The sequence below is a fragment of the Heteronotia binoei genome, chromosome 18, assembly GCF_032191835.1.
Source record: "Heteronotia binoei isolate CCM8104 ecotype False Entrance Well chromosome 18, APGP_CSIRO_Hbin_v1, whole genome shotgun sequence".
Taxonomy (NCBI): Eukaryota; Metazoa; Chordata; class Lepidosauria; order Squamata; family Gekkonidae; genus Heteronotia; species Heteronotia binoei.
In genome coordinates this window covers 223,262-249,723 of record NC_083240.1, presented here as the reverse complement: position 1 = coordinate 249,723, position 26,462 = coordinate 223,262, and the positions used below count along the sequence as shown (strand labels likewise).

The following is a 26,462-nucleotide window of genomic DNA, read 5'->3' as shown; positions in this document are numbered from 1 at the left end:
TACAAACAGGCCCACCCCAGGGCCACACACGGCATGCAGCAGGCCCCGCCCCTGCCCCCCGCCCACCTCGGAGTTGGGTGGCCAAGGGCTCCCCCCACCCCCAACTTGGGTAAGGGCACAAATGGGGGGGGGAGCCTGGTGCCCTTAGCACCTTGTGGTTGGCCTCTGCCATTTCTGAAATAGACCCGTTTCTTTCACAAGTCATGAGACTGTATTCTTTGTTCTGGGCCCCCCCAGTTGTGAGTGTGCATAGGAGGCAATTGCCATGACTACAGAAGGAGGACAGCCCTCTGCCCAAGGAGGCCACCATGCAGCTGTGTCTGGCAAGGACTGTGACTCTGTCCCTTTCCCAGGGGGCAGCTGGCCTTCTTGAGGGCTGCAGCCCCCAGCTGAGCTGACTCCTGCCACCCCAAGAGCTTCTCTACTCTCAGCCTCAGGCGGTCCAGACTCCAGCTGCCCACATAGGGGGAAGTGGGTCTTCTTCACGCCCACACAGGGGCAGCCCCTCTCCCTACTGGGGGCCCAAAGCACCTCAACTTCTCTTCTCCATCTTGGGAGGTGGACAAGATGGAGGGTTCATGGCTGGCCCACCCATGGTCACCGAGAGCTCCGGGGGCAGAGTAGGGATTTGAACGGGGACTTCCCAACTCCTTGCCTGAAACCAGGACACCACCACACCGATCCACTGGACATCAGCCTCCCTTACCAGTGTGGAACTTCCTTTGTCACACTGCTACCCCTTCGCCCACGTGAGAGGGATCTCCCAGGGCCCTTCACCTCCCGGCCTGAAGGAAAGAGGAGCCAGGCCTTGCGGGGACCTCCCTCGGCTCAGGCTTCAGGCCCTGAGAAGGATCTGGGGGTTGCTGAGCTCCCTAATAGTCTTGCCGCTGATGAAGAGACAGTTGTCCCAAATAGACTCATATATCCACAGCTGTATTGTTTGTAGTCATATATGTTATATTATACAGAATATATTACACAGGTACATTCATAACTGTACTACCCCATGTACGAGAATATCAGTATTCGTTAGCTCTTAGATATGCTCCTTGTATTCTTTTAAGGTTTGATGTAGAATCGTGTGGGTAACCAGGGAGGCCACGGTGGGAAGCAGGGCTTCATCTTGTCTCCCTAGTGATGGCGGCAGGAGACGTCTGGCGGTTTGAATGCGGCCCTGGCGGGAGGAGCCCTGCAGCCTGAGAAATACTTCAAAGACTTTCAGAGGGGAGAGGGAGGGGCCATTAACCTGTATTTGGATTGTAGGTTTCATTTTAGATCCGTCCAGCTGCTGCTTCTGCTGCATTTGCTCAAGAAGCCTTCTGACAGATCCCGGGCAAGACCTCCCACCTTGTCAAAAGGCTTCTCGCCCTGTTCTTCCAGGGGCTTAAGGGAGAAATCCATCAAAGTCCTACGCACAAGTCAGTCCCATTTCTTACTCCTCGAATCCTAGGGAAGCGTTTTTAGGAGCACAGCCTTAATAGTGCTCAATAACCTTTACCTGGGACGAGGTGAGGCCGCCTGACTTGTACCTTCCTGGCTCACACTTGGCAGAGGTCAGCAGAGCCACAGTTTGGTGCTTGCAGTGCCCCTCTAGGTCCGGGTCTCACCTGCTCACCTGGGGTACCTCCTGAAGGCGACTCCCTCCTCTCTCCTCAGGACAGCCATGGCCAGCAGGCAGGCAGCCTCACCCCCCTGGGCCCCTTCTTGATCTTGCACCAGGGGTTCTCCTCGGCTCCTCCGCTTTCCCACGGGGTGGGGGGGGGAACACCAGGGGGCCAGGCTGGGGCACAAACAAGGGAGGTTGACGGTGCAGAGTGTGCCCATAGGACTGGATTTCCTGGGATAACTCCCCCATGTGGGGGAGGGGCTTGCCTCTGCTCTGCCTGGGGGAGGGGAAGGGGCCCTGGCCTGCCTTTGTCCCCCCCCCCCTTGCCCCCATAGGCCAAGCAGGGCTGCCCAAGTGACCCCCCCCCGCAGGGCACCTGGAAGAGCTCTGAAGAGCTGCCCCCCCCTTGGAGCTGCTTCCTTGAGGCGGGGGGGGGGGAAGGCTGAGTGCATGCAGACAGAGGGTCAGTGCTACACACACACTCCTGCCCATTATAAAAGGCTCTTCAGCCAGGAAGCCCCGGAGGCCCAGGGCTGGGGAGCTGAAGGGCGCCCGAATGGTCATCAGTGAGCCAGAAGAGGAGGTGGAGGTGGCTGTCCCCCCGTTCCCCCTTTCCCAGAGAGGTCTCTGGTCCTCCTCATTCTCAGACCCCCTCTGCCATTGTCAGCCAGAACGAGGTGGGGTGGGGGGTGAAGCTTCCCATGACCCACACACACCCCTGCCTCCGCCAGAGAGGGTACAGCGTGGCTGCCCAGGGGCTGGCAAGAGTCAATGCAAAGGTAGTGCCATCTATTATACACAAGGAGCATTCCGAGGGCGGCCCCCTCCCTCCCCCCCAGCCCCTGTGGTCAGATTTTGATCTCCGTCCGGAAGGTCTGCTGGCCGGGCTCGGGCTGCTGCTTGGGGGGCCCCCTGCGGGCCTTGATGGTGAGGGAGCCATCCACGCCCAGCACAGAGGTGACCGAGGTGGGCTCCACGTCTTCCGGGAGCTGGCACTTGTGCGTGAAGGTGTTCACCAGAGTGCCGTCAGGCGCCAGCTGCAGGGAGCAAGGAAGAGGCAGGCTTTGGGTCAGGCAGGCCACAGGCTGGGAGCCTCTCCCCACGCCTGGCTGCTGGGGGGGGGGCAGGGGTGAGGGAAAGCATCCAAAAGGCAGCCTCCCCCCAGCGGCAGGCTCCTCTTGTGGCATTGGTGCTGCTCACCCGAGAGGGACTCCTTGCGGGGCGGGTGGGGAGCCTCCCATTGGCCTCAGGAAAGGAAAGAGAGCAGCTGCCTGAAGCCTGGGGGGCGGAACCCCAGGAGGAGGCAGAGGCTTGCTGGGATTCTGGGGCTGGTTCTGCTCTTCTGGTAGATCTGCCTGGCCATGTTGTGCCTGGAAGAGTCTGTCTGCCTTCAGGGGAGAGGCAGGGCGGCCTTGCCTCCTGGTGGGGGGGAGCAAGAGGGCAGCAGGAGCTGTCCAGGATAGGAAGGGTGGGGGGCTTCTCCAGCCAGCCCCCAGCCCAGGAATCATCTGAGCATCGCATTATGGGCTGGCCACAACCATCCTGCCCCCTCCCCACGGTTTGGCCACAGCCCCAATGATCCTCTTAAGAACCACCTCTGGCTCTTGGCTGGAAAGGAACAGCCTCACCCACATAAGTGGTAGAAATTCATCCCATTTTAGAGGCAGGGAAATGGAAGCACACTTTCACTAACCTCTGTGGAACACAAGAAGAGCCTTGTGGCTCAGACCAGGGGAGGGGTATCATGTCCAGCATCCCCTTTCCCAACACGGCCCCAGCCGGACCACCCGTGGCGTCCACTAGCAGAAGCATGGACACCACCACCCCCGGTGGCTGGTAGCTATTGATGGTTGTCTCTGTCACAAGACTGCCTGAGCCCCTTGGGAGGCTGTCATTGGCCCAGTGGCTGTGAGTTCCGCAGGTCAATTAGAGAAGGAGGTGGTGGGAGCATCCACCCCGCCCCCCTGGGACAAGGCTGCCTCTTCCGCCTGCTGAGGGGCCACTCACCTTCTCTGCATGGACTGCGGAGGGGCCACTCACCTTTTCTGCATGGACTTCGATCTGGTTCCTCGAGGTGGTGATGACGATGTCCTCTGGAGAGAAGTCGCTGACATCCACCGAAAAATGGTAGGTGTCCCCCAGAGTCTTAATGTTTCCCACGTTTCCGCCACGGCCTGCTCAGACAAACAAAGGCAGGCAAGCTCCTTCCAGCTGCATGGAGAGCGGAGGTTTCCCAAGGAGCGCCTCTGGGGACTGGCAGGGCTCCTGGCTAAGCAGTCCATATCCAGGGTCTCGAGGAGAGGGAGAGACCCCCCCCCCCCCGTGGCCCCTGCTGCCTGCCATGCTCCTCCACTCTGCCCACCTGCAGCCCTCGCGGGGGGGGGCCTTCTGGTCGTCTCCCAGGTGTGGCAGCTGGTCAAGCAATTTCAGACAGGTGCATTACTGGGCTGGGCAGAGGTCACAGATCGGGACCCCTCCCCTTCATTCTGCCAGGCAAAGACAACCAAGGTGGCAATTTTGACCTTTGCCCTTGGATTTTGGAAGGGAGAGCCAGCCCCTCTTCCTGAGGCCGGAAGCGGGTGAGTCAGCTGTCTGGCCCCAGAGGGAATTGAGAGGAGCTCTCCAGCCACTAAACATTTCTGGCCAGGCCACACCCCCATCCTGAAACCCAGCCTCTGCTCTGAGCTCTGGCTTGGACCATCTCAGCGCCTTGTCTTCTGAGACTGGGGGGGGGGGGGGGCTCTGCCTTCTGAGACTGGGGGGGCTGGGCCTCTGCTGCCTGAGTTGGGGAGAAAGCAGCACTGCCTCCTGCTGGGCAAGGCGAAGATTGCAGGGATGGCTCTCAACTATCAAACCTTGGGAACCCCCCCTCCCTTCCAGCTGCCATTTGGGGGGGCTGTGTGCCACGAAGAGGGATGCATTTCTTTTGGGGGGGGGGAGTTTGGAATTTGTTATTTTAGTTTGGTTTTAACTAGTAATGTTTAAATTGTTAGTGCAGGTGCCTTGAGCCAAAAGGAAAGGTGGAAGAAATGTTTTAACAAATACACACAATTCCTCACCGCCCCCCCCCCCCCCGCCCCAGGGCATGGCCTGCCTTGAATCCCCTCCGACAGCGGCACCCCCATTCTGCTGGGCTGGCTGGAGAGAGGCCGCCTCAGCCACGGGCGGGGGCGGGGGGGGACCCACTCCCCGACCTTGCAGGCTGTGCTGCCAACTTGCCTGAGAAACCCAAGGACTCACTGTGAGGCCTCCGGAAGCCCCCGAAGTCATCCGCAAACATCCCGTGGACCTTCTCCATGGGGTCGCTGGCACTTGGCTGCCTCTGAGGAGATGGGGAAGGGGGGGCTACTGCAGGCTCATGGATGCTGGGGGCAGGGGCAGCAGTTCCCTCAGAGGCTGAGGAGAGAGAAGCACGGCCTTCCGCCTCCGCTGTCCTCGGCAGGAGTGGCCCTTGGCCTGGCTGAGGGCTTATAAAGGCCCAAATGCCTCTTGGGCGCCTTCCAGAGCTCTTCTTGTCCCAGAGGCTAAATTTAGGGCCTCTCTTGGATCCCTGTGGAAAGTTTCCCCGGAGTGGAAGCTCCAAACAAACCAGGCCAGTGCCCCACATTCCTGCCAGCCTGCATAACAACAGCTCTGTCGGTTTCCAAAAAAAGAAAGCCAGCATGCGTGGCTGGCTGGGGGAGGGGGGGCACCCAAAGTCCGGGACGCTTGAGGCTTGCTGGGATGATGGGAAAGGACTCTTTGCTGGGGGGGAGGGGGCAATTGCCTGAAGGGCATGGGAGTCCTCCAGGGAGGAGCCCAGAGCAGGTTCAAGGACGCCACTCCCCGCCCCCCACCACTGCCTGCCTGACTTTGAGCCTGGAGCAGCTGCTGCCTGGCAGGCCTGGATGCCACCGGGGCAGCTTTGGGCCTGGTGAAGTTCTGCCTGAGGAAAGGAACTCTCTGCCAGCACCAGCTCAACCTCACCCTCCCTGCCTGCCTGCCAGGGGGCCTTTGCCATTTAAGGCTTGTTTTGCCGGCTTGTCCTGAGGGCTTCTCTGGGGGTCAGTGAGGGGCCGGGCGGGCCAGCCCAGGCCGAGCACAGCAGGCCCCTTCCTGTCTGGACACCGTGCCAGGCTGGGAGGCATTGTGATCCCCCTTCCTGGGGGGATGAGCCAAGCCGGGAGGCATTTCACCCCCCCCCCACAAGCCAAGCCTGGCTCTGGAAAAGGGGGGGAGGGCAGGGCTCACAGCAGCTGCTTCGGCATCATCCTCAGCATCATCCCAGTCGAGGCCTGAGTCATCCTTTGGCCCCAGGGAAGGAGGGGGGGGGGGAGAAGGACAGCCAAGTCTGCTGGGCCCCAGTCCAAGAGCAAGCCTCACTGACAACCCCCCCACGCCTGCAGCCAGCTTAGGAGCCCTACGGCGGATCGGAAGATGGAGTCCACATCAAAGGACAGCTCTCCCACCAGGCTTGGTGCTGGGGCCAGGGTGGTTTAATTTGGGGTGAGGAGGGTCACAGCCCATGTTCCCTCTCAGCTGGAGTCCTGTGAGCAGAAATTCCACTTTGTGAGCTGCTGGCATTAAAGTTGTGAGCTGCTCCATGAATTAGTGTGCTCTGGGGTCATCCTTCCTGAGCTAAGACAAAAACGTGTGAGCCATAGGCTAACGATCTGTGAGCTAGCTCACACTCAGCTTAGAGGGAACACTGGTGACTCATGGCCAAATTTGCAGAGAGCACCAACACATTCTGGCTGAGAGGAACCAGTGTGGATGGCAAATATCTCCAGGGGCATCTCTCTCAATCGGGCGCATGGGCTGCAGGGTGCCAGTGAAGCACCAGGTGATGCACAATTAGGGGGGGGGGGGGAATCTCACCTTTAAATCCTGCCATTAAATATCTGCTGAGGCTTTTGAACTGGCCAAGACCAGTTCTGAAAAAGAGCTTGGAGCAGCAGAGGATAGTTTGAAAATGTCGACTCAGGGGGTGCTGGTTTAAAAAGGCACCTCAAGGCAGGGGAAAGGGACAGACAACTAAGTAGCTGGGACTGCCATGTCCTTTGAGTCTATCCAGTCCACCCCCCAAAGCAGCTCTTTTCTCCTGAGGAACTGATCTCTGTAATTCTGGGAGATTTCCAGGTCCCACCTGGAGGTTGGCAGCCCTCCTCATCCCTTCTGCAGCTAATGTGGAGCCCTCGCCCCCGCTGAAGAAGCCAGGGTGGGGGTGGGGGGCAGAGCTCCTTGCTCCAGCCTCTCTAACCGGAAGGTGTGCCAGGGGAGGTCTCTGGGGCCTAGTGGCCACCTGCTCTCCCTGCACGGAAGGAAAGTGCAGGCCCCTTGGGGAGAGAACCCCCTTCTGGCTGCTGCCACTGCTTCTGCACACTTCAGGCAACCTGTTGCGGATCTTGGCTGCTGCCAGGTGCTGCCCAGAGGCCCGTGCAGGTCCAGGCTGGGCTGCTGGAAGCTGGAGGCCAGTCGATGGCCACCCTGGCTGGGCAGTTTGAGCCAGTTCCCCGAGCTGCCCGGCTTGCCTGGCCAGTTCCATCCAGCCGCACAAGACAAGGGCACCACGTTCTGCAGGGGCCGTCAAGGCCTGTGGGTGGCTAGAGGTCAGACAGAGAGCGGGAGGAGGGAGGGAGGGGGCGTGGTGGAGGAGGGGGAGGGCCAGGAGACAGGTGTGCGGGAGTTACCTGCCCAGGACAGGAGCTAAGCCGGCCAGACAGCCTCCAGAGGACTGTGGAGGTCAGCCAGGTACGTTTTCCCAAGGTTCTGGGGCTGGGCTTCCAGGGGAGAATTCATCTGTGGTAAAAAGCCCGGTGCTGGTTTTACTGTTAGCTGAGGGTCGTTATTGTTGGGGGTTTTAATTATCTGGTATTTGCCCCATTCTTTTACCATGGAAGCTGCCTGGAATGTCTGTTTCAGGAGAAAAGAGAAGATCACGTTCTTCATCATTTTAAATAAATAACATTTGAGTTTAAAAACGAGGCACTTCCCTGGAACTGCCACCTGATGGTCTGGTTGCCGACAGCAGGTGTGGGTGGCTGGTGGGCTGCAGCTGCTCTTCAGGGAGGGCCAAAGCCCTCGGAATGTGCCCAGAGAGGCCCTTTTGGGGTGCTCTCCAAGGGACCCTGGCCACAGGTGCGGGCTGAGGCCTGCAGCCCCCTCCCCAGAAAGCCCTTTCTGCTTGTCCTCCGAAGAGAAGCCCTTGCAGGGGTGGAGAGGCCAGCAGCCCCAAGCTCCGCTGGGCTAGGCTGGAGGACCTTCCTTCCTTCCTTCCTTCCTCAGGGCCTGGCAGAGAGGCTGAAGGGACAGATGGCTACAGAAGAGGCATCCCAAACCTGGAAGGGCAAAGGAGGAATGGACGAGGAGGAGGAGGGCAGAATTCTGGTACTGGAAAAGAACTGGAGGCCTTGGCCAAAAGCCCGGAGGAGGGTTCAAAGTAAGCCCCCTTGGGCGCCTGCAGGGAATCTGGTCCCCTGGGAAGTGCCGGGGGGGGGGGGGTGGGAGGGGAGGGGGTGGGTTTTTGCAAGAACAAACTAATGGGAGGATTTGATCCCTCCCATTATGACCCCAGACTTTTTTCTTAGAGAGTGAAACAGAATTTTATTCTTTCAAGATGTGGGTCTTTTTAAACCTCTTCAACCTATTTTAAAATGAAATTGGTGCTGTGAGGGACCATTTGACAACCAGGATTGGAGGCATATTCAGCTGGTAACGCTAAGCTGCCGTCTGCCAGATCCTAACTTCAAAAATGCTCCTAAGCAGGCAATGCTGGGAGGCTGGCAGGGTGAACGTGGCATCTCCATTTTCTAAACAGAAACCCACAGTTTTTTAGAAAGTTAACAACTAAAGGAACTTTGTGTTGGTGTAAACAGGAGTTGTTCCTTTCAGAAGAGCTGCTCCACTCAATAGAGAGTTCCCTGGGTCTCAAAAACATGCATATTCTCTGGACTGTAGAAACTGCCCCAATAAAAGACCTAGAAAAAAGATGTGACATTTCAGAAGCCACCTAGATGTGCTGCTTTCAGTTTTGGGGGGATAGCGAAGGCAAGAAGGGCGAGATTTGAGCTCAGCAGCCCTTAAAGACCAAGAAGGTTTCCAGGGCAGAAGCTTCAGAGAGTCAAAAGACGTGGGACCCCCTCATCCCATTCCAGGGGACTGGACTCTCTGATGGCCACATGCTGGGGAGAGATCTTGTGGGCCTCTCAAGGGCCACTGGACTCCAGAGCAGAGTGAGGGGGCTTCCCCTCCTCCACCAGTCTTCCTCTGCCCTCCTCTGGCAGAGGCTCTCTGGGGCCGGCCCCAGGTCTCCCTTGCATGGACCCCCTTCTTGTATCTGGAGATGTGCCCGGGGGTTGGACCGGGGTGGGGGGGCGGCTTATGTGTGCCAAGCAGATGTCCCACTGCGGGCCCTTCCTGAAGGAAGAAGATATTGGATTTATATCCCGCCCTCCACTCCAAAGAGTCTCAGAGCGGCTCACAATCTCCTTTCCCTTCCTCCCCCACAACAGGCACCCTGTGAGGTGGGTGGGGCTGGAGAGGGCTCTCACAGCAGCTGCCCTTTCAAGGACAACCTCTGCCAGGGCTCTGGCTGACCCAAGGCCATGCCAGCAGGTGCAAGTGGAGGAGTGGGGAATCAAACCTGGTTCTCCCAGATAAGAGTCCGCACACTTAACCACTACACCAAACTGGCTCTCCAGAAGGAGTGACGGAGATGAGAATCCGGGAGGGGAGACCTCAGCAGAGAGGCGCCACTCCTCTCAGTACACCCAGGCAAGGGAGGGGAGAAAGAAACATCCCGTTTCCCAGCCTGGCCCCAGTCTCCTCAGGGAGGGTGGCTACCTCCTCCCCCCATTTACTACCCAGCTGTGGTCTGTGGCCATCAGCCAGTTAACTCCTAGGAAGGTTTCTCCAAAAGTCCTTAAAAGGTCCAGCTGGCTACCCCCACCTTTCAGGGAATTGTCCAGGGGAGGGCAGCCTAAATGAGGCTCCGGTGGGCGGGGCAGTTCGGGGGCCGTATGTCCAATTCACGCCCCCACCCTCTGCTGCCCCCTGCAGGCTGTCTGGAGTGGGTGAAGCGGCAGCTGTTCCGCGTGGGAGATGACTGGTACTTCCTTTTTGCCCTGGGGGTCCTCATGGCGCTCGTCAGCTTTGCCATGGACTTCACTGTCTCTAGGATGGCAAATGGTAAGGGTCTCTCCGGCAGATCCCTCCCCTGTCCCCTCCCAAAGGTCCTGGGTTTGAGTTCAGGCCAATCCAGGATGGCTTTCTTCCTTCCCTGAAAGAGGACTCTGCCTTGAGCAGCTGCAGGGCCTCTCCCTAACCAGGAGGGGCAAAGCAAAGCGTGTTCTCCCTTCAGCAGCAGCAGCACCACCTCCTCCTCCAAGGGCAGGCCTTCTCCAGGCGAATGTTTTGCCCAAAGCAAAGGGACACACAATGCAGCGCTGAGAGACACCCTTCCTTCACCCTGGCTGGCTGCCCACCTCTTTGCCTCCCAAGTCCCATCACTCCAGCCACATCTCCTGTGCCCAGGCCCTTCCCCAGCACTGGCTCCTCCCTTGGAAAGGGACCCCTCCTCTGCCCTCCATTGAGTGGGAAGCCTTGAGGCAGCTCCACACTGTCAACAGATCCCAATCTCTCATGGCAGCTGCAGCCCAGGCCAGCCGGCCCCAATGGGGACTTGTGCAGAGCGGAGCTGCATGGCGCCCTCCCACCCAGGGACCTCTTTGCTAGGCATGTTCTGTGGAGAGAGGGCTGAACCCCGAAGCAGCAGCCTCTAAGGAAGCAAAGGCAGCCCCAGGGGGTGTGTGGGAGGGCATCGTCTACATGGACCCAAGCTGCCCCGCTCCCCCACTGCTGGGGCACCCAGCCAGCAACCTGCACTCCCTTCTGGCTGTGTTCCTGGGAAGCCTTTTGGGCCAGAGGCCCCCCAGCAGAAGTCGGAGGAAGGGAGGGGGGGTGATCATTCTGAAGAGGAAGAAGAGAATTCTCTGGCTGTCCTGTTTTGCCTCCTTCACAAAACCTTCTTGGAAAGTGCGGCCAGGCTGAGGCACCAGCCAAGCAACACTTTCGAAGCAAGAGGAGACTTCCCTTCCCTTCCCTTGGCCCCATTTCCTAGCTCACCAGTGGCTTTATCAAGAGGTTGGCGATTATCTGGTGCTGAAGTACCTGGCCTGGACAATTTACCCCATCGCCTTGTCGGCGTTTTCCACTGGCTTCGCACAGAGCATCACCCCACACTCCGGAGGTGAGTCTACGTGGAGCACAGGGCAGGGGGTGGCTCTCCCATCCCATGGGCAAGCCAGACACCACCCAGTTCCTCATCTAGGAAGAGGAGAAGGAGGCGGACATAGAATCATAGAGTTGGAAGGGACCTCCAGGGGCATCTAGTCCAATCCCCTGCACAATGCAGGAAATTCACAAATACTCCCCCCTAAGCTCACAGAATCAGCATTGCTGTCCAATGGCTATCTAGGCTTTGTCTAAAAACCTCCCAAGGAGGAAACCTGTTCCACTGCGGAGGAACTGCTCTAATGGTCAGGAAGTTCTTCCTCATGTTGAACTGAAAACTCTTTTAATTTCAACCCACTGGCTCTGGTCCAACCTTCTGGGGCAACAGAAAACAACTCTGCACCATTCTGTAGATGACAGCCCTTCAAGTCCTTGAACATGATGATCAGAGCACCTCTCTGTTATCTCCTCTCAGGCTCAACATACGCAGCTCTTTCAACTTTTTCCTCATAGGACTTGGTCTCCCAACCCCTCACCATTTTTGTTGCCCTCCTCTGGACACCTTCCAGCTTGTCTAGATCCTTCTTAAAATGTGGTGCCCAAAATGGAACAATACTCTAGGTGAGGTCTAAGAAGAGCAGAGTAAAAAGGTCAAGGTAGTCCCCTGTGCAAGCACCAGTCGTTTCCAGCTCTGGGGTGATGTTGCATCAGTGATACAATCACTTTGTGTGATCTGGACACTGTACTTCTGTTGATATAGCCCATAATCACATTGGCCTTTTTAGTTACTATATCACACCCACTGACTCATGCTCAGTGTATGGTCCACGTTCGACCCCTAGATCCTTTTTGCATAAACTAGTCAAGACAAGTCTCCCCCATTGTATAATTATGCATTGGATTATTCCTATCTAAATGCAGAACTTTACATTTATCCCTGTTAAAATTCATCTTATGTATTTTAGCCCAGTTTTCCAGCCTGTCAGGATCATCCTGGATCCTGTTTCTGTCTTCTACTGTATTTTCAACCCCTCCCAATTTAGTATCTTCTGCAAATTTAATAAGCATTCCCTCTATTCTTTCATCCAAATCATTTATAAAGATGTTGAACAAAACAGGTCCCAAGACAGATCCTGGAGGCACTCCACTTGTCACTCCTCTCCAAGAGGATGAGGAACCATTCACAAGCACTCTTCGGGTGAGATCTGCCAACCACCACCTAACTGTGAAAGGATCCAAACCACATTTTACCAATTTGTCAACAAAAATATGATGTGGAACATTCTCAAAAGCTTTACTAAAATCAAGATAAACTATGTCTACAGCATTCTGCTGATCCAGCAAGGTAGTAACTTTTTTTTAAAAAGAGCGAGATAAGGTTAATGACTTGTTCTTGAGAAACCCATGCTGGCTCCTTGTAATCATGCCCATCTTTTCTAAATGCTCCAGGGCTGAGTATTTGATGATTTGTTCTAAAACTTTTCCAGGTGTAGATGTCAAACTGACAGTTTGGTAGTTACCTGCATCCTCCATTTCCCCTTCTTGAAGATGGGACAACATTTGCCCCCCTCTAGTCTTCTGGCACCTCACCAGTTCTCTAAGAATTCTCAAAAATAATAGCCAGAGGCTCAGAAATTATGTCTGCAAGTTCTTTTAGTACACTTGGATACAGATCATCTGGCCCTGAGGCCTGGTTTCATGTAAAGAAACTAGGTGTTTATGTACTACCCCTATGCTGATCCTAGGCTGGAACTTCATACCCTCATCATGTGTTCTGTTTGTCATGTTGAGCACCTTTTTCCTCAGAAGAGAAGACTGAGGAAAAGTTGGAATTGAGCAGTTCCGCCCTCTCTTCATTACCTGTTACATTTCCACTTTACTGTCCCTGCAGTGGGCCGACCATGTCCTTGCTCTTTTTCTTAACGTTGTACATAAGAACCATTTTCTGGTGTTTTTTAGCATCTCTCGCTAGCCTCGAGTCATACTGAGCTTTAGCTTTCCTAACGCTTTCTCTACAAGCAGCGGTGACTTGTTCGTCTTCACCCTTGGTTCTAAGGCCCTCCTTCCAATTCCTAAAGGAGTCTTTTCTATTTCTCAAGTCTTTAGAGAGCTGCTTATGGAGCCGCCACCTCAGCTTCCTCCCATCCCCTCCTCCTCGGGACTTCTTTGTCTCAAAGCTTCCCCCCAGTGGGGGGAGCACTTGCATCCTCACTGCCGCCCCCCTGCAAGGTAGGCTGGGCTGAGTCGGGGTGCCATCCCAAAGACAGCGCCAGCAGGAGAGGGCTGAGTTGGGGTGCCTGGCAGAAGGGAGACTGGCACCCAGACCCGGGGTGGGCATCGGCCGCACCTGCTGGGGGCTTCCTTGCCTCTGCCCCCTCCCCCAGGCTCTGGCATCCCCGAGCTGAAGACCATCCTCACGGGGGTCGTGCTGGAGGAGTACCTGGCCATCAAGAACTTTGGCGCCAAAGTGGTGGGGTTGACCTGCACCCTGGCCTGTGGGAGCACCCTCTTCCTCGGGAAAGTGGTGAGCAGCTCCTGGGGCCCTTGTGGGGAGCGGGGAGCAGGAGGTCAGTCCTCCCCAGGGGCAGCCCCCTCCCACTCCAGAGGGGAAGCTGGGGAAAAAACAGGGTGCTTAAGCAGATGGCATCCCAAAGACAGTGCCAGCAGGGGAGGGCTGAGCGAAAGGGGCCCACTGTTTGCAGACTGGCACTGTAGATTGTGCCAAGCAGGGAGTGTGTGGAGGGCAGATCTCAACCTGGCCATGCCCCCCCAATCTCTCAGGCCAGTGGAGGCCCCACAAGCCTGGCCTGTCTGACTGCTGGCAGCTGCAGTTGCTGCCCCACACCTGCTGGAGCGCCCCCCCCACACCCTGTGCCTGGGCTGGCATCTGGGTCCTGGAATCGCCCCTAGAGTTGCCAGTCGAGATCTCCCAGAATTGCCACTGTTCCTCCAGCTGCTTTGGAGGTGGATGGCATGGATACTCTGCTGAGCGCCCCACCCCCACCCCCAGCACAAACCAGGCCCTCCTCAGGCTCCACTCCCCAATCTCCTGGCCAAGAGCTGGCAGCCCTAAGGCTTCAGGGCCTGAGCCGCCTTCTCTTTCTAGGGGCCTTTTGTCCACCTCTCCAGCATGATTGCGGCCTACCTGGGGAGAATTCGGACCACGGTCTCTGGGGAGTATGAGGTAAGGGCCAGAGCCCTCTGAGGCCAGTCGGTCAAGGGGGCTTCTCTTCCCCACAAGAGACACGTTGGGACTTTGGCCACGGTGAGTCCACAGCTGCCGGGTGTGCATGTGTGCTGTGGCTTAAACTGCATTCATTGCTCCTGTTCTGCTCCATGGGCATGGGGGGGGGGATTCCACGTGGGGTGGCGGTGGGTCTTTGGGGTCCTGAGCGTCAGATCTCCCTCCCAGCTGCATCTGGCCAGAGTTCAGCAAGGCTCTCTCTTTCTCCCAGAATCAGATCAAACAGAATGAGATGCTGGTGGCTGGGGCTGCAGTCGGCGTGGCAACAGTTTTTGGGGCACCCATTAGCGGTAAGCGTGGTGTGACTGGAGGGTGGGTGCTGTGGGGAGCCAGGCCTGAAGGGCATGCCGGGAGGTGGCAGCAGCATGAGGCCTTGGAGGTCAGTCCCTATGAGAAGGGGGGGGGGCAGCTGGCAAGGAAGAGGAGGCCTGGGGCCTGAACGGGGCTTTTGGGCATGCTCTGGGAGGTTGGTCCGTTGCGAGCTCTCCTCAGAGGGCCTCAGTGTGACCGGACCGGCTGCATCTCTCCTTCGGGAAAGCAGGAAGGAAGCACCAGAAGTCCATCTGGAGGAGGAGGAGGAGGAAGAGAAGCAAACCCACCAGCAGCTTCTTCTCAGAGCCGCAAGGAGAAGATGAGCCGGGGAGAGAAAGGGCTGGGTGCTCAGGGTCAGGGAGGGGGACTGAGGCTCGGTTGGGGCCAGCTTTGGGCCCCAGCCCCCCACCTCCCAAGCAGGCCTGAGAGCCTTGTTGGCAGCCCCCCCCCCTTTTGTGACGTGGTGCCCCATCTGTCTCCCCCCCACCCAGGGGTCCTGTTCAGCATTGAGGTCATGGCGTCCCACTTTGCAGTCCGGGACTATTGGAGGGGCTTCTTTGCCGCCACCTGCGGGGCCTTCCTCTTCCGCCTGCTGGCCGTCTTCAACAGCGAACAGGGTAGGAGGCCCAAAGGCGGCGGCAGCAGCAGGGCACAGAGAGGGCGGCTGGAGGAGGGAGGGAGGGACTGGGCCTGACCCTGAGCTGGGATTTCAGTCCCGCTTGCAGCAGGGCAAGGGGGGGCAGGGGGCTCCTCCCCTGCAGGCAAGAATGTCTACTTGCATAACAAACGGCTGTCTCTCCACTAGCAAACCTTGCCACAAGCATTCCAGAGAAGCTGGGGGGGAGGGTGGTGCCAGGGACCCCGCCATGGGGTGGTTGCCATGCCACCCTGGGGGCCTAAGGGAGGGAGAAGCCCCAGCTCGCTTGCAGGGCTGCGTGTCTCCAAAGGGGGAGGTGCGGGGGGCAGCGGGGAGGGGGAAGGAAGGGAAGGGGGGAGCTGCTGGGGCAAGAGGCCGCTCTGGAGGCGTCTGTGGTGGAGCCTCCTCCACCCCCCCACCCACTTCTCCCCCCCCCTCAGAAACCATCAGGGCTCTCTTCAAGACCAGTTTCGAGATTGACTTCCCTTTCGACTTGCCGGAGACCTTCTTCTTTATGCTCTTGGGGTGAGAAGGGAGAGGGGGAGGCTCAGCAGCTGGGGGGGGGGGACAATCCAAGAGAGTCTGATGTGGCTCCTCTTCCTCCTCTTTGTAGCATCATCTGCGGGCTCGTGAGTTGCGCCTACCTCTTCTGCCAGCGCTGGTTCCTGGGCTACGTCCGAAGGAACTCCTTCACCGCCAAGCTCCTTGCTGCTGAGTAGGCCTCTGAGAGACCCCCCCCGCCCCCCCCCCCGGCATGAGGAGGGTGTCTCGGCCGCAGGGCACCAAGAGGGCGGGGCCAGGCCTCTCTAAGTGCTGCTGCGAAACCCCTGCAGCTGAGCCCGGGCTCTTCAGGGATCCTGCCAGGGGGCACCTTGTGCAAGCAGCAGGGGAGACGTCAGTGGGACACAGCGAGGAGACATTTTGTACTTCATCAAATGTTGGGCTTCAGGGCCACCCATCCGTCCTGGTCAGTATTCTAGACTTGGCTTTGCACTTTCCTAAACAACAGTACAAAAGACCCCCCAAAGCACACCGCATTATTCCTAATAGTGTGCAAGTTTCCAGGTAACACAGGTTTCTGGGTGATGGTAGAGCTTTGTGTCTCTGCCTGCCGTTTCTTCTGGTGCAGCCCAAGACAGCTGGAGCTCTCCTCCCCTCAAGGCTGGCTGGCTCCCTTCAGGTTCCGCCACAGGATCTGGGACCACTTGAGCTCCTGAACAACAGCGCTGACAGCCCCCCCCCCTCTGCTTTCCCAGGAAGCCGCTCTACTCCGCCCTGGTGGCCTTCCTCCTCTCCTCCATCACCTTCCCCCGGAGCCTGGGGCAATTCATGGCTTCCAGGGTAAGCAGCAGCTGTAGTTTGCTGGAGTCTAACTGGATGGGGCCGATGGTGGGGGCAGGCAGGGGCGAGGGAGAAGCCCCAGGACCCCGAGCATGCCGGAGAGCCCAAGGGTGGGACAGAGGGAGCATCTGGCAGCCTCCTGGCTGATTTGGGAACCCGAAGGCAGCCAAGGGGAGAGGGGACCGGTCCCCTCCTGCCCTCTGACTTCCTGAGCCAAGACAGTGCTGGGCGGGCGGAGGAGCAAATGGGTGGGGGGGCTGGGCCTGATCCTGCTGGCTCTCTTGTTAAGCTGCCCCCTGCTGTGGGGAGCTGGTTCTTTCTGCAGCAGGTAACTGGTTTCCTTCTTCCCAGCTGAGCATGAAGGACCTTCTGACCTCTCTCCTGGACAACCGCACCTGGGGCACCCTTTCCCAGAATGCCTCACTAGACAGACCTCTTCGCCTCGATCCCCGTGACCTCTGGCTCGAGTGGTGGGACCCCAATATCACCATCTTTGGCTGCCTGCTCTTCTTCCTGGCCATGAAGGTGCCCGGTCTCCACAGGAGGGAGGCTTGCATGCTAGACAAGGATGTGGGTCGACCCCCTCCGGTGCTTCAGCCCCCCCATTGGCCTGGGGCGGTTTTTTTAGACCGGATTTAAATACCCAGGGCTTTCTTGAGCAGGAACGCAGTTCCGGCTGGCTTGGCACCAGGGGGTGTGGCCTAATATGCACATGAGTTCCTGCTGGGCTTTTTCTACCAAACAAGCCCTGGAGATCTTAAACACAAGTGCAGTTCCAGAGTGTTCAAGAGGAGCAGCTGAAGGTTTCTTCTTGCCCTTGACATTTTCTCCTTTAGATCACCTCCTCTTATTTCTGAAGCAGCCCCCATGGACTTCCCCTTCATGTTAGTTGCAAGTTCTTGTGTGGGGCATGAGTATATGGGTGTGAGTAGGCAAAACCCCTCTTATTATTTCACTTGCTATCCTTGGTATGGCATTCTTATAAAACGGTAGAATCCTCAGCCTTGGCTTTGCCTGCAAAGTGAAAAGCAGCTGGGGAATCTTTGTTTTGTTGGGGAAGGGTCTTTCCCTGAAGATCTGGCAATTCTGACTCCTCAGGCCCTGAAATGCAGCTCCTTATTCTTGGTCCCTCTTCTCCTCTTTTCTCGGAGCCCCTTGTCCCCCCAGCTCCCCCTTCCACACCAGCTGCCTCTCTTCCAGGTCTTGACCCCACTGGGCCTGCCTGGGCTGCCACTTCTCCTCTCCCTGAGCCCCCCCCCCCACTTCCTGCCCTGGGGCAAAACATCCGTCTGGAAAGAACAACCACTGGGGAGTAGAACCCTCAAACTATTATTCCAGTCTTCAAAAAGTGCACACAGGCCTTCAGATACATATTTGTCGTATGATTCGCACCGGCTGGTGACAAGGGGCACGCACAGCGTTAGACTGAAGCACAATGGCTTATTTAAAGGTGCAGCAAACGTAACACAGCAAAAATCTCCAGCTGCACAAATTCCAGTGAGCAGTTCACAAAATAATTTCCTGGGTAAAACAAAGGCACCAAAACTATCAGAAAACCCTTCTAGTCAAACTGTAGGTGTTCTGGTTGCCAAGTGCCCCTGAAAGATGGCTGCACCAGCTGCACAGATCTCAGGAATCAGTTCACAAAACCATTTCCCAGGTAACCAAACTGGACAAGAACCCTTCCAGTCACACTGTGGGTCTTCTGGTTGTACAGGGGGCCCCTGGAAAAAGACAAGGAGAGGCGTGTCCGGATTCAGAACTCCTCTCATTTCCTTTATCGATCACTTCTTATGACTGGAACCCCAAATTTCTGAAAGTTCTATCACAGCACCAGCTTCAGTCCTCAAGGTATTAGCAGAACCCATCAGACATAACTTGAGGGTTGAAGCTGGTGCTGCTGTCTGATGTTGTGCCTGCTGCAAAGAATTTCACAAATACATCTAGGGATGCACATTTTGAATGTTTGAATAATTGTCTGAGGGTTCTACTCCCCCGTGGTTTTTCTTTCCTGACTGGTATTTGCACTGGGGGCGGGGTGTGTGTGTGTGTGTGTGTGTCCCTCCTAACAGTGGCATGGACTGGCAGCCACCACGCTTGACCTTTCTCAGCCAATGGGATGCTTGTGTAAATGCCACGTCATCAGGAGATGCCCACAGACCATCAGCCTTGCTCTCCTTGAACTTTCAGTTTTGGATGCTAATCCTGGCAACCACCATGCCCATGCCAGCCGGATATTTCATGCCAGTCTTCATCTACGGTGGGTGCCCCCTAAATATGGGATGGGTTAGGCTGTGTGCCGCTGAAGAGGGAAACCAGTGGGGAACAGGCTCAGTGCCTGGAGCTCCTGTGCAGGCCAGACACAGCCTGACTTCTGCTCCCGCAGGGGCAGCCCTTGGCCGCGTGGTGGGAGAGGCCGTGGCCTTTCTGTTCCCCAGGGGCATCAGCGGAGAGGGAGCCACCAGCCTCATCAACCCGGGAGGCTACGCACTCGCTGGTGAGTCGGAAGAGGCCTGGGGATGCTGGAGAGGCTCAGTGCCGCCCCCCTCCAGGAGAGCTGGAAGTCAGTGGGTCTTCCTGAGCCGCAGGGCTTCCTTGCCAGGGGCAGTCTTGGGACAGGGGAGCTGTAGCTGTGTCACCTGCTGCTCTTCCCTGCAGGGGCTGCTGCTTTCTCCGGGGCAGTCACCCACACGCTCTCCACCGCCTTGCTGGCCTTCGAGATGACGGGGCAGATCGCCCACATCCTGCCCGTCACCCTGGCGGTGCTGATCGCCAACGCCATCGCCCAGAAGTGCCAGCCCTCCTTCTACGACGGCACCATCATTGTCAAGAAGCTGCCTTACCTGCCCCGCATCCGGAGCAGGCACATGGGGTGAGCGAGCCCTCCCTGCCGGGCGCTTGCTCGAGGGCGGCGGCTTGCCTGGGGCCAGGCCTCCCCTGCCTTTCCGGGCTCCCAGAGCGGCTCCTCGCCCTCCGCAGCTCCTACCGGGTGACGACGCGGGAGTTCATGAGCACCGCCTTCGTGGCCCTGCCCCGGGACGCCCCCTGCCCGGCCATCCTGCGCGCCCTCGCCGCCACCCACGCCCCCGAGTTCCCCGTCGTCGACGCCGCCGGTAGGTCCCCCCCCCCCAACCCGCTGGAGGCTCCCTCGGGCCGGGCCCCCTGCAGCCAGCCCGCCCGCCAGCCTGCCTCCCCTCGCTCTCCTGCAGAGACCGCGCTGCTCGTGGGCATGGTGCGGCGGGCCGAGCTGCTGCGCCTCCTGCAGCAGCAAGAGGAGGCGGCAGAAGAGGACGGCGGCGCCGGAGGAGGAAGCGCCCCCCCGAAGGAGCGCGGCGGCGGCGGCGAGCCGGTGGGTCAAGAGCGCTGCTCGCTCCCCGGACGGCCCCTGCCCGGGGGGGGGGGAGGGGGAGAGAGGCCCCGGCGGGAGGAAGCGGCCGCCCCCCCCCCCCCGCCTTCACACGGCGCTCTTTTGCGCAGACTCTGGCCCAAGGCTGCGCCGTCGATCCGGTCCCCCTGCAGCTGTCCCCCTGGACCTCCCTGCACCAGGTGAGTCTCCAGCCATCGCGACCCCCCTCCCGGAGGCCCCCGGGAGCCTCTCCCAAGGAGCAAGTGAACCAAAGCGAGGGGGGGGGAGAGGAGGAGAAGACCTGCCCCGCCCCCCTTCCCGTGTGTGATCTGGCCCGGGTCACTGGGGGGGGGGGGCGGTGTAGGGAGTGGATGGTTCCATTTCACATTTGCTTCAGTGGTTTGGGCCTGGCCGAGGCTTGCCAAAGGCGGTAGCTTTTGGCCCTTGGCCCATGTGGGAGTCTGGCCTGCCTTCCCTTCCCTCCAACCCCTCTCCTTTCCGTCCCCCACCCCACCCCCTTCTCTCTCTAACAGGCACACAACCTTTTTGAGTTGCTGAATTTGCAGCGAGCATTTGTCACCCAGCTAGGAAAGATAGTGGGGGTTGTCTCCAGGAACGAGGTACCAGGCCCAGGCGTGGAGCTGGCGGAGGCTATGGGCGTGGGGAGGGAAGGGAGGCCCCAATCTGACGGCCGACCTGGTGCAATGCTACCCAGAGGAAAGGGCAGCTTGATGCTTACCTGTCAAAGGTGCGACCCATGAGCTGTATCTGGCTCCTCCCCTCCAATCAACCTCTTCCTGCTTCCTTTCCAAGGCTCTGCCGCTTCCCTCCCCCGCAGCTCCCTCAGTGGCTTCCTGCTTCCTGCCGCTTCCCTGCCCCCTCCGCCCCCCAGGCACACTGAGAGCTCTCTGGCTGCTCCATGCAGGAGAGACACAAATGCAAGCCCCCCACCCCTCGCCTCACGCACTCGGAGCTTCTGCTTGCTCTTCCAGGGCTGCTGCTGAAGGAGGAGGGGAGAGAGAGAGCAATGTCGGAGTCCCGTGGCAGGTTTAAGACCAACAATGTTTTATTCCAGGCAGAGCTTTTTGGGCAGAAAAAGACCAGCAGGAAGTCGTTTGCCTGTTAGGCCACACCCCCCTGACATCACCATCGTTTCACACAGGGCTTTTTGTAGAAAAGGCCCAGCGGGAGTTCATTTGCATATTAGGCCACACCCCCTGAAGCCAAGCCAGCCGGAACTGCCTTCCTGTGTGTTCCTGCTCAGAAAAAGACCAAGTTCCAGGCATAGGCTTTTGTGTGCAAGAGAGGCAAAGTGGGTGGGGAGGGAGGGAGGGATTCTGCTGACAAGCTCAATGGACTTATTCTGAAAAGTTGTCTCCCCACCCCCCAAAAAGGATTTCTCTGCTCCTGCCTGGATTTATTTTTTTCCAAAAAGACCCTGATCAGGAATCTTGGGGAGAGGAAGGATTTCAGGTGCCAAATGATAACAGCAGACATTGGTACAAAGAAGGAGTCCAGCGGCACCTTTAAGACGAACAAAGTTATTCAGGATGTAAGTTTTCATGTGCTAGAAGCACACTTCTTCAGACAATGGAATGGGGTGCAGTGAGCAGTGGCAGAATTTTGGTTGGGCCTCTTATGAAATGGGCCCAGTAAGCCTCTCTATTTCTCTTTGAGGTGGCTTTGGGCTGCAGTTATGGAATGTGGCCACCAGAGGCCTGTCCTTATTCGGCATGGCAGGAAGCCCCAGCAGGGCAATCTGGACTGGGATTCTTTACATTCGGCTGTGAAATTGTTTACATCAAGGAACAGCTGTGACCCAATAGTTCTGATAAGAGACATGCTGAAGCCTTTAAAAGCTGTGGATTTGGGGGCACAAGCTGCTGATCTGCACCAGAGTTTTGCTGCACAGGCCTCTATGTTAGATCATACCCAGCTAATTGGAACTTAGACATTAGGTTGCCCTGCAGAGACATTTCTCTGCTGGATAACCTAAGAGGAGAGACAGCCTTTGCTGATTTTAAGTCAACCCCTGTTTGAGGCCCCAGACAAGAGCTTAATGCTCAACCTTAGCATCCAGGGCATGGCTCTGGAACAGACTGGACTTAGGTTTTCATTGAATTAACTCTTTTTAACAAGGATTAGATTATAAAACAAGGGTAAGCATAGCTATGAGAATGTATGTAGAGTTAATTTGATTATTAAAATGCATAATCTTCTATTATATCCAGAACTAAACTACTGATATTTCCTGTTTTGCCTTCTGAATGTCCTTAAGCCTGTCTGGAGTCGAGTGGAATAAAGTTTATCTGCCTGGTTTGTCTGCGGCTGTTTGGGTTATTGGGTACCAGGGAGTGGACTTAACATACTCCTCCTTCAAGCAGTGCTACATACAGCTGGTGGGCATGCAAAGTGGTACAAAGTTAGAATCCAATGGCAAAATAGTGACATTAACAAACTGAATAGCAAGTTTGTTGTTTTCCCATGCAAATTCTATCCAGACCAAAGGCAGTAAACATATCAGAATTGGAGAATGATGGTGAGGGTGTCACAAGGCAATAAATGTGGAGTCTGTTAATTGCTCTATTGCAATTCTATCCAGACCAAACTCGCTATTTGTTCAATTTGTTAATTTCACTATTTTGCCACTGGATTCTAACTTTGTACCAGTTTGCATGCTTAACCACTGCGCACCAGCTCTATGTAGCTCTGCTCACTGGACCCCATTCCATTGTTTGAAGAAGTGTGCATGCACACAAAAGCTGACATTCTGAATAAAACTATGTTGGTCTTAAAGGTGCTACTGGACTCCTGCTTTGTTATATTGCTTCAGAGTCCAGGGGTGACCAAACTGTGGTTCGGGAGCCACATGCGACTCCTTCGCAAATATTGTGTGGCTCTTGAAGCCCCCACCACCCTGTTGGCCAGCTTGGAGAGGGCATTTCTCTCTTTAAAGTTGTTTTCTTTCCACCTCTCTTCTCCTCAATCTATTTGCCTCTCTCCCTTCCTTGTCTTGTGGCTCTCAAACATCTAACATTTATTCTATGTGGCTCTTACATTAAGCCTGCTTCAGACCACCACAGCTGCCCACCTGGATCAGCACACATTGGAATGAGATAGGAAAACCAGCTCAGTCCAGTCCAGGAGGGTGCCTGGTCTTGAGCTTCATCATCAATTGGAATTCAGCAGTCTCTCTGATGTAGCCAATCCTCCAAGAGCTTACAGGGCTCTTCTGACAGGGCCTACTGGAAGCTCCAGGAGGATTGGCTACATCAGGGGGGCGTGGCCTAATAGGCAAAGGAGTTCCTGCTACAAAAAAAGCCTTGCTCATTACCAATGCTGGTATTTCCATGCCTGCAACCCTCTGCATGTTTCTTCTAATCCAATCAAGTCTGCTGTTGTCATTTACCTGCTTTTGCCATTCAACCTCTGAAATCACCTTTATGAAGTTTATATCTCGGGTACTTCGTGTTACATTTTACGGCACACATGCAGGGCCGGCCCTAGGCTGTCTGGCACCCTCGGCAAGGCTAACTTCTGGCACCCCCTCCCCCGCACTGATAACGGCACCAACGCCCGCTTTGGGGACCCCGGAAGGCTGGCGCTCTAGGCAACCACCCAGTTCTGCACACATGGCCTGTCCCAACAGAGTGACATTGATGTCAGATCCTGCCCCCGTAAGAAATGAGTTTGACACCCCTTGGTGTAAAGCTCTCAAAGGCCTGACTGTGGCCTCCCTGTGGAAAGCCCCCCCGCAGCCACTCCTCAGCCAGCGTCTCTTTTTGCTCCTCAGATAAGAAAAGCCATTGAAGACCTGGCAAACCCCAAAGTGGCTGAGTAAGAAAGAGACTCCAGCCAGAGGCCAGGGAACAGGCCAGCCCTGCCACAGGCAACAGATGCTGAGGACTCGCCTACCAGAGGGGTTTCCCTTCTCTGCTGAGGCCAGGGGGGTGGGCCTGTGGGCATCTCTCAGCCTCTCCTTTAGGGGCTTCTGGACTCCGGTCCTGCTGTCCTCTTGCAGACCCACCAGGCCTGGCTTCCCCTGGCAGTTCTGCTCTCCCTCCCGCATCGGTGGGAGCCTTGAGATGGCAGGACCCCCCCTTGCCACATCGGGGATAGAGTCCAGAGCACCTTTAAGACTCACACATTTTGTTGTAGTGGAAGCTTTTGAGACACACCGCTCCCTTTGTCAGCTACATGGGGGGTCTGCAGAAACTGGCCGGTGGGAGGGAGTGGGAGTGCTGGGAGGGTGGGAGGGAGGGCCATATCGATGCACAGTTGTTGTGTGAATGATTGCAGCTGATGTCTCTGTGAGATTCTTTGCTTCAGCACTTCTCAGGTCCCATCCTGGATAAAGCAGTGGGGAAATGGACTGGGAGGTCGACAGGTTCATCCGCTGGGACTTTTGGAGAGAACGGCGCATGTGTGGAAGCACATTTTAAATCTGAAGGGGGGTTTTGGGGTGGGGAGGGGGCTGTGGAGTCTGAAGCTGTGGCTGCTTCCCTCTTTGGAAGAAATTTGGATTCAGTAATTTCATCGGTTTGTTAGCAGAATCATCACTGGCCTTTGGATATACTTAAATGAACTTTATGGTCTACGTGGACATCTTTAATTATAGAGAGAGAGAGACATTGCTGAAGCATATTTGTAGAGCTGGCAGCTTTTCTGATGCGATTCCATATGTATATGAATGTTTTGATAACAGCAATTTGATGCAATAGGATATAAATTTTTGGAACACTGGCTTTCGATCTGGCTTGTAATATTGGTAGCTATTGTGTTTGCAACAGGATTGTGCTTTTTTGCTATTTTTCATGACTGCTACATGCCAAGTAGACATTTTCATCATTTCACCTACAAGATCACTTCCCTGGCCAGTACTGCCTGTTCAGATCCCGCTGGAGCAGACTTAAATTTGGAATTTTCTGACTCGTCGTGCCTTATTGAACATCACTTGCCCTGCTGGCTTCCACCCAGTTTTGAGGGACTCTTTTGGAGCTCTTCACAATCTGCTCAGGTTCTCACCACCCCAAAGAATTTGGTAGCCTCTAGAGCCCCGTGGCACAGAGTGGCAAAGCTGCAGCACTGCAGTCAAACCCTCTGCTCACAGGCTGAGTTCAATCCTGGTGGAAGCTGGGTTCAGGTAGCCGGCTCAAGGTTGACTCAGCCTTCCATCCTTCCAAGGTCAGTAAAATGAGTCCCCAGCTTGCTGGGGGGGGAAGTGTAGATGACTGGGGAAGGCAATGGCAAACCACCCCATAACATCGTGATGCAACGTTGGAAACGACTGGTGCTTGCACAGGGGACTACGGTTACCTTTTTTAGGACTACCTTTACCTTTTTACAAACTTGTCATGCCCAATTCCATATTGTTTAGGACCAAATATTCCAACCTCCATCCCAGTCCTTGTGGTCCTCCACCACTATCTTCCAGCCACTACAAAAGCTGCCAGTTTATCCTTACTCCTTGGCACATGGGCATTCACTGAGCTGCCTGATGCTGCAGCCCACGCCATTGGCCTGCCAAGGTCAGCACTGGCTGCTCAGAGTGGCTCTCCAAGTTCTCAAAGGTTTCTCACACCACCTATCACCTTTCTTAAAAACTGGGCATCTTCTATGGAGCCCTTTTTTAAATTTAACATAATAGCTACTTTCCAGATTTCTCCAAAAAGGAGACCAATTTTAGCAAAAATTGCACCTTGTGGTCAGGAGATCAGCAACTTTGTATTTGAGTTCCTAAAGAAACGCTGATTATATGCCATCCATGACCACTTTTTAATTTGTCCATTGGCTCTTCATCTTGTGTCAACTCTTGTTTAACTAGAATCTCCTCACACCCTTCCTGAAAACAGGACCTCTGGAATGAGGAACTGCTTCACACATTTCTCACAAACAGGAACCAATGCAAAGAATTCATTTCCTTTCTCTGCAGCCTCCCTTAGTCATCCTTCTGCAATCCCCGCAGCTTTTTGTGAGCCACGCTGGCATCCCTTTAGGACATTCCAAGGTGCTCGCCACCTGACAGCTTCTCTCTCCCCAGGAGCCAGTTCAGAAGCCACAGGTGACCTTCTCAGTATTAAGTTCCAGCAGCTCAGTTCCATCTCAGTTCAAGTGCAGCCTGTCTCTTTGGGGCAGGGTTGGTTGATCCCAAAAGTGCCTAAGAAATCAGAATTTCCCCTCCTAGCACAACTGTCTCATCCACTCACTGAGACAACTAATATTGCGAGCTCCGTGTCTGGAACAGACAGCCTTTCTGGGAATGTGGCTTTGGAGATCCTGGACTTTCACCTACTGCCTAGCAACCTACACTTCCCAACAGTGTGGCTGTTGACATGCTTCCTAACCACCGGCTTCTGCACAAGCCTCTACAGAGAGTGGGTCACACCCTTAACCTTTGCCCCAGGCAGGCAAGTCACTGCAGGCCATAGAACTCTGGCAGATCTGTCTGTCTGTCTGTCTGTCTGGATTCTGAGGACTGCCTCTTGCTGGCTGCACCCCGGAACCTTCGAGGGGATTTTTAGTGCAAGAGTTTATCAATTGGCCACCCAAGGGATCATCTCCCCCTCCTCAGCCTGATGCCACCCCCAGACTCTGATTCTCCTTGGCTCCGAGGGCTTGGGACGGCCTCTCCCGGAGGTGTCTGATCTAAGCTTTGCCTGGGTCCGGGTCCAGAAATCCTTGGAAGGCAGTTCAGGCCCAGCTGTTGAGGACAGGCTGCTGATGCTGACTGGCTTCTGGGCTAGCAAATCATTTTGCTAAGCATGTT

General features: G+C 56.2%; 2 protein-coding genes across 2 annotated transcripts; one reads left to right on the top strand and one right to left on the bottom strand.

The window, feature by feature from the left end:
- Positions 1 to 2,454: 2,454 nt before the first annotated feature.
- Positions 2,455 to 4,904, bottom strand: HSPB7 (heat shock protein family B (small) member 7). Its single transcript, XM_060259575.1, has 3 exons — positions 4,847 to 4,904; positions 3,647 to 3,780; positions 2,455 to 2,643 (listed from the first exon to the last, which is right to left on the bottom strand). Exons 1-3 carry the CDS (start codon positions 4,902 to 4,904, stop codon positions 2,455 to 2,457), a joined length of 381 nt encoding a protein of 126 aa, XP_060115558.1.
- Positions 4,905 to 7,891: 2,987 nt separating this feature from the next.
- LOC132586893 (chloride channel protein ClC-Kb-like) lies at positions 7,892 to 24,439 on the top strand. Its single transcript, XM_060259045.1, has 19 exons — positions 7,892 to 8,024; positions 9,644 to 9,772; positions 10,704 to 10,832; positions 13,201 to 13,340; positions 13,923 to 14,000; positions 14,272 to 14,350; positions 14,864 to 14,989; positions 15,450 to 15,534; positions 15,623 to 15,724; positions 16,266 to 16,350; positions 16,702 to 16,875; positions 18,541 to 18,610; positions 18,737 to 18,847; positions 19,009 to 19,222; positions 19,330 to 19,463; positions 19,560 to 19,617; positions 19,782 to 19,896; positions 20,230 to 20,316; positions 23,490 to 24,439. Exons 1-19 carry the CDS (start codon positions 7,898 to 7,900, stop codon positions 23,535 to 23,537), a joined length of 2,091 nt encoding a protein of 696 aa, XP_060115028.1. The 5' UTR covers positions 7,892 to 7,897; the 3' UTR covers positions 23,538 to 24,439.
- The last annotated feature ends 2,023 nt before the right edge of the window (positions 24,440 to 26,462 follow it).